At 33.9% G+C, this 22,895-nt stretch overlaps 1 protein-coding gene across 1 annotated transcript in view; it reads left to right on the top strand.

Annotated features, from left to right (window-relative positions):
* chl1b (cell adhesion molecule L1-like b) overlaps positions 1-22,895 on the top strand; it is a 141,405-nt gene that overhangs the window by 91,221 nt on the left and 27,289 nt on the right. The window contains 2 exon segments of the mRNA XM_030134871.1: positions 20,725-20,904; positions 22,103-22,132. Coding sequence (XP_029990731.1) covers positions 20,725-20,904; positions 22,103-22,132 — 210 coding nt within the window.

Genomic DNA, 22,895 nt, shown 5'->3' on the forward strand with positions numbered 1-22,895 from the left:
CACAGCAAAAACAGGTAGTTATACTATGCAATGAAATTCTTATTCTGTTCATCTCCCTAAAAACACAACACACTAAAAAATGAATAAGAATAGGGGAAACAATAGCAATAATAAAATCAACTATAAAAATTAAAACAATTAAAACCAGCAGTAAAGTGTTCAGTGCAAAATGACAACAGTGGCATAAAAACACAGAGACACTTCAATATTTCCTTTGTATAATAGGATGAGTTAACCCTTAGATGCATAAGTGGGTCAAAATGACCTGATGATGTTGGTTTCTTGCAATACCCTTGTAATGAGAAGTAATTATGTCATATTCCAGGTACGCCTCAAAAAACATGTTATTGACATCATACCATTTAGATTTTCAACTTATCTTTAATAGATTTTATGAAATTGTAGTTTCTGTATTAATTCCACAAGCTTCCATAGGTGGGTCAAAATGACCCGCATTCATTTACAATGAAATTACATCTGAACCTTTTAATCATTTTACATTCATTCAGTCTAAAAAAAAAGTAGAAGAAACATGAAATCATTTTTCTATGGACCAAAATATAATCAAATGATTATTTTTAATATGACAAAATGACAAAAGTGGCATAAAAACACATTGTTTGTAATACAAGTGTGGGGTCCAGACACTTTATTTTAAGGGTTAAATATTTCCTTGTTATAATAGGATAAATTTCCTTTTTTGTTTTGGTTGTTTTCTGTTGATAATTTACTTTGTTCATATTTGTATTGTGATTTTTATATAAATATTCATTCATTCATTAGAACATGTTGTATTTGTACAGAAAGACAGTGACGGAACAATGAGTTATTTAAATATGAGTATTTACACCGATAACAGTCACTGGGTCAAATGTATGTATAAGTAAATGCACTGATTTTTGCACTATTTATGTTAAATATTTTAGTTTTATTGACAACAGCATTTGTTTGTGTGTGATCTTAAAGTTATGTCAAATGTCAATGAAAATAGACAATACACAGATATAGAATAGAATAGAATAGAATAGAATAGAATAGAATAGTCTTTCTTGTCATTGTGTGTTCAGTGCTACTTCAGTCAGTGCAACAATATTAATAAGAAAAAAAACAAAGAATACTTACTAAAGAATAGAGCAAATTTAATGAATAAAAGTAAAAAAAAAACAAAAAAACAAAAGTAAGATACAAATACAGTTAAGCAGAATTACAAGTAAAAAGAAACAGACACAAAATCTGAATAGACACAATAGTAACAGTATTAACATTGTGTGTATCTATGATCTCAAGTCTACATATAAATAGTACATTTATATTTTGATAACATTGAATAAATATTGCATTGTTATTGCAAAACAGAAGATTAATGCATGACTTAATGTGCATAATTCACATTTTTCAGGGTTATTGCACATTATTAGAGTGATCAGACTGTACAGGAACAAACACCAGAGTTATTACTTTGTGCAGTTTGTTGTGGTGCCACTGTCTCTGAGTCTATTTGTCCTTGTTCTGAGGGACCTGTAGCGTCTGCCTGAGGTCAAAGGTCAAACAGATGGGGACCGGGGTGAGATGTGTCGTTGATGATGTTGATTAGCTCTGTTGTGGTCATGTCCTCCAGGCTATTTATTTTCTAATAAAGCTGTTTTCACTGTCATTAACCCATAAAGACCCAAACAGCCACTGGCGACTAAATTCATCTGCCGATCGAAACTGTTTAATACCTGTTGATCCAATAATCCTATCGATCCATTTAAATAATTGGTGTAAAATGCAGTTTGTCATCTTTTCATGGTCATCCGATATTTGGATGTTCAGAGGCTCCGTAGTTACCATGGAAACGCCATCATCTTCTACAACATTGATTCACCAGTAAAACCCGTGGAGTTGGATCAATGACAGTGGATGGACACACTGGGTTTATGTTCAGTTAATGATATCTTTGCTGAAAATGTCACTTTTTCTTCGGTTTTCTCAGTTCCTGATTTAATAACCTTTGATTTTACTCTGAGTTTTAAAGAACATGAACATGATCAATAGATTAACCCTTTCATGCATTGGTCAGTCCAGTGGACAGTTGTTCTCCGGCTGTTCTCTTGTATATTCATGGGTTTTGTTGTTTTAGTTCCATATCAGCCAACACAGTGGACACTTATGCATCATCTCATACACTGACATTCAGACCATTACTGTAACTTTGCTGTTCTTGATAAACCTAATCTGCAGTGACATGTTTGAGTGTAAATCAATTGTTATTTGTTAGACAAAAAGTTTTTTTTTTTGCATATTATCTCCATGAAGTGAGTAATTACTGGCATTAGAAAATGTTAAAATGTGAGAAGACATCAGATTAGCAGCACTCAAGATGTTTTCATTTCATTGTTTTCATATCACTTTCTGATATTTGGTTTTAACACATTTCTTTACTTCAAAAATTAAACGCATGGATATTTTTGTAACTCCATAGAAAGAAAAAACCTCGATCACATTGTTTTTTTCATGGCTAAGGAGGAATTAAAACACTCAAAAAATAAATCTTGACTCAGGTTCTCACAATTCATGCATGAAAGAGTTAAATATAGGAAAATATCTCATTAAAATGGAAAATATGCTAAATACAGAGTAGGGATGTCCCGATCTGATCTACAGATCGGTATCGGCTGTCGATCTGGCATTTGTTAGAAGATCGGATCAGATTTAGTCACGAGATCAGGCTGATCTGGACCCGGTTCTGGGGTGGGGGTAAACACACATCCTGCCCCCTCAAATTAAAGTTTTCAAAGGTAGGGAGAAGGAAAATTAGCTGCACATCAGTGGAGGCCTAGAGGAATTAGTAAAGCGTCTGTAGGTTTCATTTTGACTTTAACGTGATGCGCAAGTCGAGTTTTTTTCAACCTGTGGGGCTTTTGTGGAATTATTTGACTCGCCCCAAACTGACATCCTTTTGACCCGCCCCAACCTAACCCATTAGTAACCCGCTGATGTGCGCATCACTAACACATCCCCATAAATCCACTCTCTCCAAAACCAACACCTTTTCCCTCATTATCGACAGCTCCTCAGTCTCCCCCTCACCTCAGGTTAAGAGTCTGGGTGTCATCCTCGATGGCCTACTGTCTTTCAAATCCCACATCAATAACGTCACCCGGTCTGCATATTTCCACCTGCGCAACATCAACCGTCTTCGCCCCTCCCTCACCCCCCATACCACCTCTATTCTTGTGCACAGTCTCGTAACCTCCCGCCTTGACTACTGTAACTCCCTCCTATTTGGTCTCCCCCAAAAGTCCCTCCATAAGCTCCAACTGGTCCACAACTCTGCTGCCCGCATTATCACCAAAACCCCCTCCTACCACCACATCACCCCAATCCTCCAGGAACTACACTGGCTCCCAGTCAAACAGAGAATTGAATTCAAACTCCTCCTGTACACATTTAAATCCATCCACAATCTCGCCCCTCAGTACCTGTCTGACCTCCTCCGTGTCGCCACTCCAGTCCGTTCCCTCAGGTCCTCCTCCTCTATCCACCTCACTGTGCCCCCTGTCTGTCTCAGCACCATGGGAGGCCGAGCCTTCAGCCACTCTTCTCCTCAGCTCTGGAACTCCCTCCCACCATCCATCCGTAACTGTGACTCTCTCCCCACATTCAAATCCAGACTCAAAACTCACCTTTTCAGAATAGCCTACCCCCCATAAACTCTACTCTCCATTCTACTACTTCATTTCTATATATAGTAATTATTTGTTTTAATCTGTTTATTTCTTTGTATTTTATGGATTGTTTGTTTTATCTTGTTGTACAGTGTCCTTGGGTGTCTTGAAAGGCGCTTATAAATAAAATTTATTATTATTATTACTATATAATCCCTGAACAGACCTGTCCATAGAAGCGCTACAGCAGTTTAAAAACATACGGCCCGTGGGCCAAACCCGACCTGCCAAAGGTTCCAATTTGTCCCAAAGTATGAATTTGGAAAGTGCAAAAATTACACTAAAGTTAGTAAGAGTCGAAAGTGTCAGTTGTTTTAGTTCAGGTTCCACATTAAGCCCAATTGTGATCTCGAGTAAAATAATAGCATAATAACCTATAAATAATGACTCCAAATTTAAATCAAAATTTAATTATAAAAAGTCAGTATTGAATCGGTATTGGCAAAACTAATCCTAAAAAAAACCCGAATCGAATCGGAAGCAAAAAAATCAAGTTCGGGACATCACTAATACAGAGGATTATATATATATATATATATATATATATATATATATATATATATATATATATATATATATATATATATATATATTTATACAGGGTAGGGAAGCAAAATTTACAATGAACATTTAGTTGTTTTTTCTCAGCAGGCACTACGTCAATTGTTTTGAAACCAAACATATATTGATGTCATAATCATACCTAACACTATTATCCATACCTTTTCAGAAACTTTTGCCCATATGAGTAATCAGGAAAACAAACGTCAAAGAGTGTGTGATTTGCTGAATGCACTCGTCACACCAAAGGAGATTTCAAAAATAGTTGGAGTGTCCATAAAGACTGTTTATAATGTAAAGAAGAGAATGACTATGAGCAAAACTATTACGAGAAAGTCTGGAAGATACTATTAAAGAAGAATGGGAGAAGTTGTCACCCGAATATTTGAGGAACACTTGCACAAGTTTCAGGAAGTGTGTGAAGGCAGTTATTGAGAAAGAAGGAGGACACATAGAATAAAAACATTTTCTATTATGTAAACTTTCTTGTGGCAAATAAATTCTCATGACTTTCAATAAACTAATTGGTCATATACTGTCTTTCAATCCCTGCCTCAAAGTATTGTAAATTTTGCTTCCCCACCCTGTATTTTTTTTTTTCCACTTTTTATTGTTTTTTCTTTCTTTTCACCCATTAAACATTTTACAGTGATACAACAGGATCTAGTTATACGAAAATATATCAATAAAAATATGAAAATGAAATGTAAAAAAACAAACAAGAAAAAACAGCAACCAAAAAAACCCCATTGAAAACAACAAAAGAAACCAACCAAACAAACAAAAAGAATTACAAAAAACACAGAGTACTGTCAATTTTGTTATACAGGACATGTTCTTACATTATAACTTTTCGGGTGACATAAGACCCAGGCCAGGACAATAGAACATTTACCATAATCCACTGTAGTATCAGAATACCAATCCCTTCAGTTATTACAGGAATACCAAAGACTGCAGTCGGGTCCAACAGAGTATAGAATTATAATAAATGGTGATAAATCACTTAAGAATGGTTAAATAGAGAGAAAATTTAATTTGAAAACTGCCACCAAAGAAGCGCTGAGTCTTTATGGGTGAACTATTACTTAAGTAAAAAGTAAATTAAATTAAATATTAATTAAAAATACTCGGTTACAAGTAGAAGTCCTGCAAAGAAACCGACACGTTAAAGTGAAAGTCAAAGATCATGTCAAGGTATCGAAGTAAAAGTATTAGATGATACATTATTGCATTGGTGGCGGCGCCGTCTTACTGTCGTCTCTTTCCGTCCAGACTCAGAGACACCGGATAAACCTCAGCCTCGTCACATGATTAATGACAGAGAAAAGAAGAAAACGAAAAGTTCCGACATGCAAATATGTTTTCAGCGTTTCACTCTCTCTCATCTTCGATTCTGGTTGAGATACAGGATGATTTAAACATTTATTGAACTGAAACCGTGGGGGACGTTCACAGCCAGACGTTACTGTCATCGCAGATGTCTGAGATGTGAGCCAGACGATTTTTGTAAGACACCAGACGAAAAAAGGTTTGACATCAGTGGATTAATCTTTAACTCTGGGCTTCATTTATATTCTTCAAAGCATGTTAAGCTCTTTTTTGTATAACATATTCATCCTTTAACTAACTTAAAACTACCTAAAGCTGTCAGAGAAATGGAATACATGTATAAGGTAATAAAGTATTTAGAGTAGTTGAATAAATAAATATAATATAAATATACTTAGTAATAACTTTTCCACACAAAAGGTATGTGCCGTCATTGTAAATGATATCTGTTTTGTTTAAGTGATTTCTTAGGGACAGTATACAAGAATAGAATAGAAAGGAATAGAATAGAGAGAATAGAATAGAATAGAATAGAATAGAATAGAATAGAATAGAATAGAATAGAAAGATACAGTATAGAATAGAATAGAAAGATACAGTATAGAATAGAATAGAATAGAATAGAATAGAATAGAATAGAATAGAATAGAATAGAATAGAAAGATACAGTATAGAATAGAATAGAATAGAATAGAATAGAATAGAAAGATACAGTATAGAATAGAATAGAATAGAATAGAATAGAATAGAATAGAAAGATACAGTATAGAATAGAATAGAATAGAAAGATACAGTATAGAATAGAATAGAGTAGAATAGAATAGAATAGAATAGAAAGATACAGTATATAATAGAATAGAGTAGAATAGAATAGAATAGAAAGATACAGTATAGAATAGAATAGAATAGAACAGAAAGATACAGAATAGAATAGAAAGATACAGTATAGAATAGAATAGAATAGAATAGAATAGAATAGAATAGAATAGAATAGAATAGAAAGATACAGTATAGAATAGAATAGAGTAAATAGAAAGATATAGAATAGAATAGAATAGAATAGAATAGAATAGAATAGAATAGAATAGAATAGAATAGAATAGAAAGATACAGTATAGAATAGAATAGAGTAGAATAGAAAGATATAGAAGAGAAGAGAAGAGAACAGAATAGAATAGAATAGAATAGAATAGAATAGAATAGAAAGATACAGTATAGAATAGAATAGAGTAGAATAGAAAGATATAGAATAGAATAGAATAGAAGAGAAGAGAAGAGAAGAGAAGAGAAGAGAATAGAAAGATACAGTATAGAATAGAATAGAATAGAATAGAATAGAAAGATACAGAGAGAAAAGAATAGAACAGAACACAATAGAATAGAATAGAATAGAATAGAATAGAATAGAAGAGAATAGAATAGAGAAAATGGAAATGCATGAGAGGTGGATAAAAGCCTATTTTATGAATTTGTAAAAATATGACAGAGGCGGAGGATTGTAATGTCTGATGCAACAGCAGCAGGTATTTTATCTTCATTTCCATAATATGAATATGACTTATGAGCTCATAAAAGCACTGAATCTTTTATAACAAACACCGTCTTCCATCTTTAACAGGGTCTCATTCTCAAATAGATGTGATCAGTGTTTTTGGTTTAAATGTTTTGCAGATGCATCGTAGCTCTCAGTCATTGCATTCTTTCATCTGTTACTGTTAAATTATCTCTAAATACAGATAAATGTCATATGATGTTAATGTACAGAAAGTTTTGGCTGTGAGTAGAAATCCTGCAGAAAAAAATATGATCTATTTATGTTCACGTACTGACATGAATAGGTATCTGTGCACACTTTGTACATGTTCTACTTTAATGTGACACTGAAAAGGCACAATTTGATGCATGATAAACCACATCAACGGTGCTTTAGTTCATATTGATTGTCTAACCCATGGTCCTCTGTGTGGACGGTAACTGCTTCTTTGCACTATGGCCGGGGTCACTGTGAGGTCACGACATATATAGGGTTAACCTGTATCCCCTGCTGAGAATTGTTTCCCCTGGCAAAGGGGGCATAATTTTGACATGATTATGACTTACCATGGGGATATTTATTTTTCAGTGGCGGAAATACATAAATAGGAAGCTAATTTTTGCCAGAAAAAAAAAAAAAAACTATCCCCATGGTAAGTCATAATTATGAGATAAGAAGTTGTAATTATGAAATTAAAAGTCATAATTTATGCAATTAAAAAGTTGAAATTTTCAGATAAAAAGACATAATTATGAGATAAGAAGTTGGAATTATGAGATTAAAAAAAATCTAATTATGAGATAAAAAAGTTGAAATTATGAGATAAAAAGCCATAATTATGAGATAAAAAGGCATGATTACGAGATAAGTAGTTGAAATTTTGAGATTAAAAAAATTGAAATTATGAGATTAAAAATTGCAATTATAAGATTAAAAAATCAAAATTATGAGATAAAAAGTTGAATTTATGAGATTAAAAAATCATAATCATGAGATAAAAAGTTGAAATTATGAGTTAAAAAGTCATAAGTATGACATAAAAAGTCATAATTATGAGATAAAAAGTAAAAAATTATGAGATAAAAAGCAATAATTACGAGATAAGAAGTTGAAATTTTGAGATAAAAAGTTGAAATTTAAATAAAAAGTGGAAATTATGAGATAAAAAGTCATAATTATGAGTTAAAAAGGCATAATGAGATAGGTAGTTGAAATTTTGAGATTAAAAATTTGAAATTATGAGATAAAATTGCAAGTATGAGATTAAAAAGTCAGAATTATGAGATAAATTGAATTTATGAGATAAAAAAAATCCAAAAATGTGAAATTATGACATAAAAAGTCACAATTATGACATAAAAAGTTGAAATTATGAGATAAAAAGTTGAAACTATGAGTTTAAAAGTCATGAGTATGACAAAAAAAAGGAAATGAGATCAAAAGTTGCAATTATGACATTAAAAAGTCAAAATTATGAGATAAAAAGTTGAATTTCTGAGATAAAAAAATCCTAATTATGAGATAAAAAGTTGAAATTTGAGATCCAAAGTTATAATTATGAGATAAAAAGTTGAAATTTGAGATGAAAAGTTGAAATTATGACATGAAAAGTCATAATTATGAGATAAGAGGTTAAAATTATGAGATAAATAGTTAAAATTAGGAGTTAAAAAGTCATGAATATGACATATAAAGTCATAATTATGAGAATAAAAAGTCGAATTTATGAGATAAAAAGTACTAATTATGAGATAACAAATTGAAATTACGCTCCCATGGCCTGGGGAAACAATTCTCAGTTTGGGTACGTACCTTGGTACAACAACGGCGCTGACCACGGCCCATGTGTTGCCGTCGGTAACCGTCTGCTTTTACCGACCCCTTCCTGGCGGTGGAGGACATTTCCACCGTAGCCCACCCGCCTGTCCCTGGGGAGGGGGGGATACACGTCTATGTGCACACACTCCGCCGTCCTCAAACTAAAGTCACGACGACGCTAATGACTAAGTTCCAACAACATCTCAGCAGCGCATTTCCCGGTTAATTGAGTTTGATTTGGCGGCTGCACAAGAGGGCCAAGTGTCAGCCCGTGTTTTAGGAGAGGACGTTTTCATTGTGCCGCCGCTATAAAGCTGATGGACTCTTTGAAGTGTGACTTTTTTCCAAGAGTCCCCTTGAAGGAAGTCATGTATGAAATGTTGAGGATAATGCCGCCAGCTGTCAACGCATCATCACTGACACGTTCCCGATCTCAAGCTGCGGCACAGCTGCTTTGGGGCGACGCCCATCCTCGCTACAGCCTTTAATAGCTTCACATCTCACAGGATTCAAAGGAAATCCTGTCGTAACTTCCCTCTCAAGACACTGAGCACGCAGATGTTTGAGTGATACACTAACCTGCTTCAGGATGACATGATTAATTTCACACACAACATTGACCGCATGCACACCTTCCACTCTCACGGATCCGTATATTTTCATTTGCAGAGGTTGAATCCTTGAATGTGGCTTTACCTGAGCTCTACAGTTATGCACTTGAAGAAAAACTCTGCAAGAAAGACGCCAAACATACTTTAATTAGGGATGTCTGATATTATCGGCCTGATATTGGCATAAAAATGTAATATTGGTGAATATCGTTATCGTTTTTTTTGCCTATCATTAAAACCGATAAAATAATGCCTTGATTTCGCCGGCATTTACCGACACGTAAACGAAGCATTGTTTGTAGCTGAAAGAAATGTGCAGTTTTCAAAATTGTACAGTAGAGTTGCCACACTGTAATAGACTCATGGAGGGAGGGAGAGAAAATAAATAAATATGGCATTTTTTCCACAACTTAAGTTGAAGTATGTATCCTTGGCACAGACAGTGTTTACATTTTGAAAGCCTTGTTGCATTTGAGAATGCATCCAATGGGGCATCACAATAAAATTAGGCATGATGTGTGAATTCCATGACAGGAGATATGTGATGTTACCTACAGAGTGTCCCATAAGTCTCCATACATAGAAAAAATAAATGTTTCTTGACATCAACCATTTATATTTATATAATATGCTCTATATGACTGCCATTTTGTCGGGAACACATTTCAGTGCGTGTCTGCTGAAGAACTACAGGGGTTGGACAAAATAATGGAAACACCTTAAAAAATCAACAAAATATAATTTAATACGGTGTAGGTCCGCCTTTTGCGGCAATTACAGCCTCAATTCTCTGAGATATTGATTCATACAACTTGTGAATTGTTTCCAAAGGAATTTTAAGCCATTCTTCAGTTAGAATACCCTCCAACTCTTTTAGAGACGATGGCGGTGGAAATCGACGTCTTACTTGAATCTCTAAAACTGACCATAAATGCTCAATAATGTTGAGATCTGGGGACTGTGCCGGCCATACGAGATGCTCAACTTCATTAGAATGTTCCTCATGTCATTCTTTAACAATTCTAGCTGTATGGATTGAGGCATTATCATCTTGAGGTGAAGGTGTTTCCATTATTTTGTCCAACCCCTGTATCAAGAAGAAATATAAAGAAATACATGTTAGAAACATACACAGGGTGGGGAAGCAAAATTTACAATGAACATTTAGTTGTTTTTTCTCAGCAGGCACTACGTCAATTGTTTTGAAACCAAACATATATTGATGTCATAATCATACCTAACACTATTATCCATACCTTTTCAGAAACTTTTGCCCATATGAGTAATCAGGAAAGCAAACGTCAAAGAGTGTGTGATTTGCTGAATGCACTCGTCACACCAAAGGAGATTTCAAAAATAGTTGGAGTGTCCATAAAGACTGTTTATAGTGGAAAGAAGAGAATGACTATGAGCAAAACTATTACGAGAAAGTCTGGAAGTGGAGGAAGCAACAAAAAACGTACCAAAGCGTTTATTAAAGCTCTCAAATCCAAAATCCTAAAGGATCCAACCAAATCCATGAGAAAAATGGCAATTGAACTTGAGGTAGACAACAAGACCGTTAGAAATACAGTAAAATATGATTTGAAGTTAAAATCTTCCACAAGAACACCAAAACACTTGTTGACAACAGCAACAAATCCAACTTTAGCAATTTTTGGGAATCATGTTAATGGCCGCCTTCTAGCCCAGATCTAAACCCTCTGGATTCTGCTATTTGGGGCGTTTTAGAACATGCTACCAATAGAACATCACACAGCAATGTCCACTTTATTAAAGATACCATTAAAGAAGAATGGGAGAAGTTGTCACCCGAATATTTGAGAAACACTTGCGCAAGTTTCAGGAAGCGTGTGAAGGCAGTTATTGAGAAAGAAGGAGGACACATAGAATAAAAACATTTTCTATTATGTCAATTTTCTTGTGGCGAATAAATTCTCATGACTTTCAATAAACTAATTGGTCATACACTGTCTTTCAATCCCTGCCTCAAAATATTGTAAATTTTGCTTCCCCACCCTGTATGTATGGAATGTATTATGTCTCCTATGTATGGAGACTTATGGGACACCCTGTAAAATTAGTTTAATATCCCACATATATCGGCAGCGGTATCGGTAGATATCAGAATCGGAAATTAAGCGTTGGACAATATCGGCATATCGGTTTTTGGCAAAAAAGCCAATATCAGACATCCCTAACTTTAATGTTAATACATTTTCTTATATTAACCCAGAGGTCTCAGAATCAGGTGAATAGTGTCCAAGAAATGGGATGGACAAAAAAACTGAAAAGGATGGAATTCCTTTTATATTTAATAAAAAGGGAAAAAAAAAAACATCTCACAGCATCAACAGAATATGGAAACACGCTACCAAAAGTAATATTAATCTCCTTAAAATGGCCGGTTCAGCGTATTTATTTGCCCAAAATGCATGATTTATTAAGTGTACATTAGATCACAGGTGTCAAACATACGCCAAAGGGTCCAGTCTGGCCCATGGGATAAATATGTGAAATCTTAAAATTACACTGAAGATATTAACAATCATTTTAGTTCAGGTTCCACATTCAGACCAATTTAATCTAAAGTGGGTCGGATCAGTAAAATACTATCATAATAATCTATAAATACTCACAACTTCAAATTTTCTTCTTTGTAAATGTAAAGATTTTCATGTCATTTTACTTTACTGTTTTACTTACATTAAAACAAACTATCATTTCACAAAAACGCGAATAACCAGAACAAATATGAACATTTTGAAATGTCTGAAGTGCAAGTTTACCAATATTCTGCCTATTAGTGAATGTTTTGTGTATTTGTTGATCCACTGTGATCTGTAAGTTGTAATTTACATGTGTAAATGATAAACTGAGACATAATATTGTTGAAATTGCACTTAGTTTTCGTGAGAAATTTCAGTGTTCATGTTATTCACATTGTTTTAAAGGATGGTTGGTAGATGTAAACATTTTCATCGCATAATTTTACTTTTTTCACTCTAAAACATAGAAGAAAGTTTGGAGTTAACATTATTTATATATTATAATGTTAATATTTTACTGATCTGGTCCACTTCAGATCAAATTTGGCTTAATGTGACCTCTCACACATAATGAGATTGACACCCCCAGTTTAACCCTTAAAGACCTAGATGTGTTTTTTGCGGTGACTTCCAAAACATTTTTTCTGTTTAACATCACTTTGATTTATCACCATTTATAGTATCAATAGAATAGAATAGAATAGAATAGAATAGATCTTTATCGTCACTGTTACAAGATCAATGAAAATCTGTTTCTTATTGAGCAGCAAAAACACTTAAAGTGAAAAAAGACTAGCCTATATGAAAATATCACACAAAATTATACTGAGAAGTACTGACAATATACTAAAAATGACAAAGAAACACTAAAATATACAAAAAGCCAACACTATACCAAGGTTATTATCGTGAACAAAAACTAACGAAATGATGAAAACTAGAATTGAAAAAACATTTTTGTTAACTGAAATAAATAAAAACTATAATTAAAAGAAAAAAATTGTAACGAACTGAAACTGTATTGTGTACTTATAAAACTAACTAAAACATATAAAAATTATGGCTAAAATTCCCTTCATTTTCGTTTTTGTCAATGTCGGATTGATATGAAGTAAATTTATTTCACTCCAGCAGTTTTAGCTTTTGGCACCGTACAGTACTTTATGTGAATATTTATGTGAATATGATGGCGAAGAAGAGAAAAGATATGAAAAAAACTAAAACTAATACTAAAACTAAACTAATACTAAGCATTTAGAAAAAAACAAAAACTAATAAAAAGTAGCAAACCTGCTCTAAAAACTAATTAAAACTAACTGAATTAGAGAAAAAAACAAGTCAAAACTAAATAAAAACTAACCTATAATGAACTAGAAGCACTCGGAGAGCGCAGACCTCCACCAAGGCTGATCAGTGCCCCCCCCCCCACGGGGAGGTTATGTTTTTGCCAGGGTTTGTTTGTTTGTTTGTCTGTCTGTCTGTTTGTCTGTCCGTTAGTGTGCAACATAACTCAAAAAGTTATGGACAGATTTTGATGAAATTTTGTGGTCTGCGCCCCCCCCGTGGGCCCCCCCACCCCCGATCACCACCAAAATTTAATCATTTCTTCCTTATCCCATTTCCAACAAACCCTGAAAATTTCATCAAAATCTGTCCATAACTTTTTGAGTTATGTTGCACACTAACGGACAGACAAACAGACAAACAAACAAACAAACAAACCCTGGCAAAAACATAACCTCCTTGGCGGAGGTAAAAATTCAAAACTATTATAACCTTGCACTATACTACAGATAAAATAAAAGAAAGTGGCTATTGACACAGTACTGTGGCATGAAATATGGGTTTGTCTCTTACCACAGAGTCAATCAGTTATCGTTATATCATGTCTACACTGGTAACTTACATCCTGAAAAAGTATCAAGACAATCATAAAACGAACAGGTCGACTTGAGACACAACGAACATTTAGCTCACTCTGTAATGTATATTTTTAACTTATTTATGTCAGCTCTGTTCTGTCCATTTGTGTTTCAAAGGCTTACGTGGGAAATATAAAGGCCATTTTTATTTATACATCTCAACGTTCAGTGCTAACAAGAGTCTGAATTCTTACATTTTAGTTGTTTTTTTTTTAAAGCAGAGGAATTAATAGAGATTTTCTTCCACATTTTTTGACATTCAGAGCATGTTTTTGTCCATTCTATATAGGAGTTACTCCCACAAATAAAACTGTGGATCAACTTATCAGAAGTGAAAAAGTGTGGTGTGGAAAACTAAAATATCTTCATGAGTAGGAGTCAAAACTGACCTTGGCTTCAGTTCATTGTGTTTTTCTCTACATTTGGGCTAAAAAACCCACACTGCCTGTCAGGTCGTTGTCTTGGATCTCAGTCTTGGTGAGTCGTGATCTGTTTCACGGTAAAACAAGGCCAAGCACACTCTACCCAGTAGTCTTGAGTACAGTTGGATGTATTGTTATCCGCTGTGGCCGGAAGAGTGGAAGTGTTTGGCCTTTACCGGTTGACTCTGTGAGATCATGTCACCAGCTGTCAGAATAGAATAGAATAGAATAGAATAGAACTTTATTGTCACTGTTAAGGCGAAGATACACCAACCCAACTGCTGATCGTCACCAGAAAAGGTAGTCCAATGGATCAGTTGGCTTTCGTCTCCCCACCACAGTCAAAAAAGTGTAAAGAACACACCAAATCGACTACGGACTTCAGCGTATGTTATGCGCTTGTGCGAGACATAAAACTGGGAAATTACGAAACATCTCTCTGGACCAAAACACAGAGCTCGCTGTTGTCAGCAGAGAGCGTTGAGTCGTCAAGAAGGGTTGTTGTTGTTGTACTTGTTGAACAGATGGTTAGTAATAAGAAGATACTGGCGTTGTCAGCTCTTGGGCTTCTTCTTGTAGAAGAAGAAAGATATCGCAGGTGAAATCTAAAGACAAATCGCGCTATGCTAACAATGCTAACAGTGTTCCCTTCATGAACTGAATGAAGTCCATAGTCAACACTGACCGACACTCATTCAGATACGATATGAGCAGTGAATGGACTATTACACCGGGTTACAAAAAAATGTTTTTTGCAAGTTGTCTAGGTTTTTTCAACTGAATTAGGACCATTTTGCACCGCTAAATCCAAAAATCACATCTGTTTTTCTCAATCAGGTCAGGTTTTTTTGCTAATTTGATTTTGAAAAATTTGATCTTCTCACAAAATATAATAATTAATACCAAAATAAGATTGGTAAGCACACTTTGTGAAACTTGCGACTTGATTCCTGTTAGGTACAATGGTGTATTCACCGCAGATGTAGCAGAATACGTCAGGCTTATTTTTGCAAGATCTTCTAGTCGAAGCCATTTCATTCACCTGTAATATTAAAAAAAACATTAATCCTAAATTGGCAAAAGTAAAATCTTCAGAACTCGTTTATTGCAAGAAATATGAAAGAATTTTGTATCATATGATGTGAAAATGCCCATAAATGTAAGCAAAAATGTTAAAAAGCCAATATGTAGCATAGTTCAGAAAGTTGACCTGATTGAGCAAAATTCACGTGATTTTTGGATTCAGCACACCAAAATGATCCTTAATCAGCTCAAAAAACTTAAATAATAAATTTGTTATTGACTAGTGTTATAGAAGACAATAATAGTGTGAAGTGTCTTGGCATAGGTATATTGACATGTAAACTTATTGTTCACTGATTCACTAGTCAAGGGCTATCTCTCCACCAATCAGATGGGTCCGACTGAACAAAGGGGAGTGGCTGATTACACATGTTGAAAACAGTTGAAAATCGGGTTGGTGTGTCTTCGCCTTTACAGGAACAATGCAAATCTGCTTGTTATTGAGCATCAAAAACACTTAAAAGTGCAACAAAAATGAATGAAAATGTCACACAAAATTATACTGAACATACTGAAAAGTATTGACAGTGTACAAAAAAATTACAAAGAAATGTTAAATAAGTATGTGATTCATATTGTCTTGTGCTCCTGTACATTTGAATTTACCCCTTGGGGGATCATTAAAGTTTATCTTATCTTATCTCATCTTATGGTATCTTATCTTATCTTATCTTATCCACAATATAACACAGACATATATGAAAAGAAGAATATATATATAAAATAGAGATATGAGCAAATGGATGACAAGGTAAGACAATTTTAAAATATAAAAGTAGTATTAAAAAAAAAAAAAAAAAAAGTGCAACTATATCAATGTCCGGCCTGAGTATTTCCGGAAAAGTGAGAAAGCATCTCTGGACAGGATAGAAACACGACTCTGATGGCTTCTCCGATGCATCAGTCTGGGTTGCATAATCTACCAAAAATGGACCAATGCTCATCCATGAAAACGAATCACGCTGAGAAAAAAAAAAAAAAAAAAGCATGATGTCTGATAACAAAAGAAAAGGTAGACTAATACATACTTGTCATGGTTTCCTACCTGAGATGCAGCACCTCTTTCATAACAAAGGTCACCTCAACACCTGCTGTGTTTGTTTGTGGTACAAAGAACATAAATGCCACCTTCCTACCTACTGGGCTGCTTTAAGTAGTAAAAAAATGACATGCACTCACAACGTAGACGGAGAACTCAAACACATCTGCAGAGGTAAAAGTGTAGGAATAATCTGTTTGTTTGGTCGATGCAGATAACCCCTTAAAGAGCTGTTCAACCTAAAACACAAATCAACACTTGTCTTTTGCTAAATCGACATTTGCTGCCTTAGGTGTCGGTTAAAATGCCCTGTTGTTTTCAGCTAAAGTAAAGAGAGTAGGTGCTGTTGGATCACTAAATTACCAGTCCGATAAGTCAAAAACACAAAAACAGTCACTCTGGAAATTAGACTGTATTTGTTTGGACTTATCAGGGTAATTTAATACTTACTTATATTCTTAATGTGCAAATATTTACCAAGAAAGATGTCACATGTTATGGAATACAGGACTTTTATGACATTATAGCAACTAAAAGATCATTCAAATATTGAGCAGATTTTCTCAAGTAAATTATGTCACATTTCTTTAATAATAGTTGTTAAATACCGGAGAGATGTCAATTAAAACAACTGCAATATTTATTTCAGATCTGCTTTCATAGTCTGGCTTTAACTACTATTAACCCTCCGGTATCCGGGTGCGCCATTTTGGCACACTTTGCACTTCCTGTTAAAAAACTTCCTGTTATTTTTCACAATTTAAATAAGGTTAAAATTCAAAAGTTGTTCATTTTTGCATGATCTTTAAAATTCTGGCCACCAACTAAAATTTGCACATTGTAAACAAAAGAAAATTACAAGACTAGCATCTGTCTCCCAAGTGTGCCTAAAATGCACTATTTCTTCCATTTGATATGTATGATTAGGGCTGACCTTGATTTACAAAAATAAAATCAAATTAGAGCAGAAAAATAAATCAATATATAATAAATAGTTTGATTTATAGGTGTGCATTTTACGCACACTTGGTGACAGATGCTAGTATTTTTGAACATTTGACCTAGCGCCAAAAATAATAATGCAAATTAACCAATGTTGGAGTTAATTATTGACATATGCCAGGCTGCAAACTTTTTATGTAGTATATTGAAAAAAACATTTTTTTTTGTTTGTTTTTTGCATAAAAAAAAAAAAATGGTTTGTTTACATTACAAACACGACATTTAAAGGGTAAAAAAAATGTGACAATTATTGAGTATTTGGTATTTTTATTTACGGCTCAAGTTGATGAAATAGAAAAAAGTGTAAAAGAATTAAAAGCAAACTGTATGAAATTTTTTTGACATTATTCCACAAGTGTGCCAAAAAGACACACTTGGTGCTTAGTAAGGGCCTTGGTGGACGGGATACTGGAGGGTTAATAAAACAACCTTCTGTTGCTAACATTAGCTAGCTTAGCACACAGTCGTTAGCAAACAACAAAAAGCCCTTCAGAGACAGTTAAATATACGTTTTTCATGTGTTTATAGATCAGATATTCTCAAGTAACTATTTTCACATTTCTGCAATAATTGTTGTTAAATACCAGAGAGATGTCAATTAAAACAACTGCTCTATTTATTTCAGACCTGCTTTCGTAGTCTGGCTTTAACTACTATTAATAAAACCACCTTCTGTTGCTAACATTAGCTATCTTAGCACACAGTGGTTAGCAAACAACAAAAAGCACTTCCATCTAGCTAGTATTTTTTTTTACATAATTAATGTTACCGTATTTATTCAGCCTCAAATTATACGCAGCGATAAATAACTAATTTAAAGACCACCGGAATAAGTAAAAAAAAATAGTAGATTTAACTGTCTATGTTTAAAGACAGTTAAATATACGTTTTTCATGTGTTTATAGATCAGATATTCTCAAGTAACTATTTTCACATTTCTGCAATAATTGTTGTTAAATACCGGAGAGATGTCAATTAAAACAACTGCTATATTTATTTTAGAACTGCTTTCACAGTCTGGCTGTAGCTACTATAAATAAAACCACCTTCTGTTGCTAACCTTAGCTAGCTTAGCACACAGTGGTTAGCAAACAACAAAAAGCACTTCCATCTAGCTAGTATTTTTTTTTACATAATTAATGTTACCGTATTTATTCAGCCTCAAATTATACGCAGCGATAAATAACTAATTTAAAGACCACCGGAATAAGTAAAAAAAAAATAGTAGATTTAACTGTCTATGTTTAAAGACAGTTAAATATACGTTTTTCATCTGTTTATAGATCAGATATTCTGAAGTAAATATTGTCACATTTCTGCAATAATTGTTGTTAAATACCGGAGAGATGTCAATTAAAACAACTGCTATATTTATTTTAGAACTGCTTTCACAGTCTGGCTGTAGCTACTATAAATAAAACCACCTTCTGTTGCTAACCTTAGCTAGCTTAGCACACAGTGGTTAGCAAACAACAAAAAGCACTTCCATCTAGCTAGTATTTTTTTTTACATAATTAATGTTACCGTATGTATTCAGCCTCAAATTATACGCAGCGATAAATAACTAATTTAAAGACCACAATAATAAGTAAAAAAAAATAGTAGATTTAACTGTCTATGTTTAAAGACAGTTAAATATACGTTTTTCATCTGTTTATAGATCAGATATTCTGAAGTAAATATTGTCACATTTCTGCAATAATTGTTGTTAAATACCGGAGAGATGTCAATTAAAACAACTGCTATATTTATTTTAGAACTGCTTTCACAGTCTGGCTGTAGCTACTATAAATAAAACCACCTTCTGTTGCTAACCTTAGCTAGCTTAGCACACAGTGGTTAGCAAACAACAAAAAGCACTTCCATCTAGCTAGTATTTTTTTTTACATAATTAATGTTACCGTATGTATTCAGCCTCAAATTATACGCAGCGATAAATAACTAATTTAAAGACCACAATAATAAGTAAAAAAAAATAGTAGATTTAACTGTCTATGTTTAAAGACAGTTAAATATACGTTTTTCATCTGTTTATAGATCAGATATTCTGAAGTAAATATTGTCACATTTCTGCAATAATTGTTGTTAAATACCGGAGAGATGTCAATTAAAACAACTGCTATATTTATTTCAGAACTGCTTTCACAGTCTGGCTGTAGCTACTATAAATAAAACCACCTTCTGTTGCTAACCTTAGCTAGCTTAGCACACAGTGGTTAGCAAACAACAAAAAGCACTTCCATCTTGCTAGTATTTCTTTTACATAATTAATGTTACCATATTTGTTCAGTCTCAAATTATACGCAGCGATAAATAACTAATTTAAAGACCACAAGAATAACTAAAAATGTTTTTTATTCAGCTGTCTTTGCTTAAAGACAATTAAATATACGTTTTTCATCTGTTTATAGATCAGATATTCTCAAGTAAATATTATCACATTTCTGCAATAATTGTTGTTAAATACCAGAGAGATGTCAACTAAAATGTGAAAAGATTCACATTGTGATACAAATCGATATCATCAGATATAAAAAAAACTGTTGTGATAGGATTTTTTCCCATATTTCACAGCCCTACTCTGAACAAATATGAACAACATGAAATGTCTGAATAGAAGTAAGTGTAATTGTAGGATTATTCTACCTGTTATTAAATGTTTTGTGTATTTGTAGATCCACTGCGATCTCTAAATTGTAATGTACATGTGTAAATAATGTTAAAATTGCACTTATTTTTCTTAAGACATTTCAGGTAGTTCATGTTATTCAGATTTTTAATGAAACATCGTAAATGTTATTAGAATGTCCTTTTTTTTCTCCACTGTTATTATTTTACTGGTTTTACTATTTGTCTTCTTTTTTTTTTTTTCTTTTTTAAAAAAGAAAAAAAAAAAAAACTTTCCATAAATTCACGTGTTCTTTCGATGGCTACACGTGTTCGTTCTTTTGTGGTTCTCCCAGGAAAAAAGTCCGCTACTCTGGTACAATCGACACATTACACTAAGAATAACTTCTGGCATGCAAATGAATACAGGTTAAATACTTTTGAATACAAATTGAATACTTTTGATTCAAATACTGATTTTTGACACCACAGCATCATCATCTTCTTTTTTTTTTTTGTTTCTTTTTTATTCAGTCAATGACACAGAAGAAGTGGGGCCTGTGCAGACGGTAAACATCAGCAACACCGACACCACCAAGTGGATCCTACGAGACCTGGAGGCCGTGAGCAAATACAAGTTCTACCTGCGATCCTGCACGGCGAAGGGCTGCGGGCCCGTCGTCAGCGAGGAATGCACCACCGCACTGGAAGCAAGTGAGTGATGGAGGGTCCAGAAAGCAATTGACTGAGGGAGGGTGGGGGTGGGTGGGGTGTACGTCTGGGATGGACTGTAGATAGGTTAGTTGAGTGTGTTGTTGCTCTTTCCTGAGACAATGAAGAACACAGACGGAGTTTTCCAGGTGGAGAATCGGCCCGGGTTGCATTCAGGCTAAGTGAAGTAGGCGACAAAAGCCATTTCACTGTTTCAAAACAGCATTGAACTGGCGGGATATGATATATATGCCCGGGCAGCCGAGCTTTTCATATCTCCATGTAAGTAATTTTTGTGGATAAACAATTTCATATGGGTGTAGTCGAGGTTTTCATTTGTCACTGTCATGAGAGAGCAAGTGCTTATTGATTGGACGGAGAGCGTGAGCTATGAAACAATCAGCTAAGAAAGAAAATTGCTTTGAGCAGAAAGGGGAAACTGAAGGTTTTTCGTACTGAGTTGTGTAATCATGAAAGACTTTGGCGGGGTAAGTAATCATAATGAGCTGGCTTGTAGCATGTAATCTTTTCTTTACAATTACCTATCATTTGCTGAGGTCTGTGTTCCGTCCTTCAGCGGCTGGAATGAGCGATTAGACAGGAAATGAAACAGGAAACGGCGCATGGATTTTACCTGAGCGTCACCCTCGGCAGCAGACAGTGTCAGCATAAATAATTAGATGACGCTCTCAATACTAAGTGAATTCTGCTTAGCCAAGAACAAACCTCCCCGAAACACTTTTGCAGGTGCTGAATACGCCGACGATTACTTTGTGTTTACAGGAAGAATCCCCGCAATCACAGAAAGAAACTTAATTGGCTCTTAGGGCTTGTTTATGCGCATGCTGAAAATCCTAGAAAAAAAAAAAAAAATAAATAAAAGAATGATTACCAGGAGAGTGAGTCATTTATATGTACCGAAGTGCAGTTTTGTCAGGATCGTGCATGTGCATGTGGGAGACTTAAGACTGAAGGGTTGAGTATAAACGTTACCGGAGGCTTTTCTACTTTTACTGTGTTTCAGTGTAATTATCTTTCTCCTTTTTCTACTAAAACTGCACTGCTTGGAGCGTTATGTTTGATCACAGTGTATGTTGTAAATGTGTGTTTATGTGGAATTGCTTGCTCAGTGTCGCAATGCTTGTCCCTTCTGTCTTTTTTCTTTATTTCTTCATTTTTATTTTTTTTTTGTTTCCTACAGCTCCCACTTTGGCTTCCACTGTTGGCATCAGTATGTAGATATGCATTCACCTAGAAAAGAAGTCATGTCACACCTGGAATTTAGTTTAACCCATAAAGGCCCAGTGCTACTTTTATGGCAGATCCCAAATTAATTATTCTCTCTATTTAATCTTTAAGTGATTTGATATTTTTTATTATAACTTTATCCTCTGTATTTTATACGAAGGCGTATTCAGGCTAAATAAGAAAATAAAAACGCTCATCACTACGAGAATAAAGTCACAATATTTTGAGAATAAAGTCATAATATAATGAGAGTAAAGTCGTAGTTTTTTTTTAAAAAAATCATTATTTAGCAAAAATAATGTACTTTTATGAGATTAAAGTTGTAATATTTTGAGAATAAAATAATATAATGAAAATAAAGTCGTAGTTTAAAAAGAAACTCATTTAACAAAAATAATGTAGTACTTTTATGAGATTAACGTTGTAATATTTCGAGAATAAAGTCATAATATAATGAGAATAAAGTCGTTGTTTTCAAAAAAATAAAATAAAATCATTGTTTAGCGAAAATAATGTTGTACTTTCATGAGAACAGTCGTAATATTTCGAGAATCAAGCCATAATATGAGAATAACGATGTTGTTTTCAAAAACTCATTATTTAACGAAAATACTGTACTTTTATGAGATTAAACTCATAATATTTCGAAAGTAAAATAATATAATGAAAATAAAGTCATAGTTTTAAAAAAAACCTCATTTAACAAAAATAATGTTGTACTTTTATAAGATTAACGTTGTAATATT

The sequence above is a fragment of the Sphaeramia orbicularis genome, chromosome 5 (genome assembly GCF_902148855.1).
Source record: "Sphaeramia orbicularis chromosome 5, fSphaOr1.1, whole genome shotgun sequence".
Taxonomy (NCBI): domain Eukaryota; kingdom Metazoa; phylum Chordata; class Actinopteri; order Kurtiformes; family Apogonidae; genus Sphaeramia; species Sphaeramia orbicularis.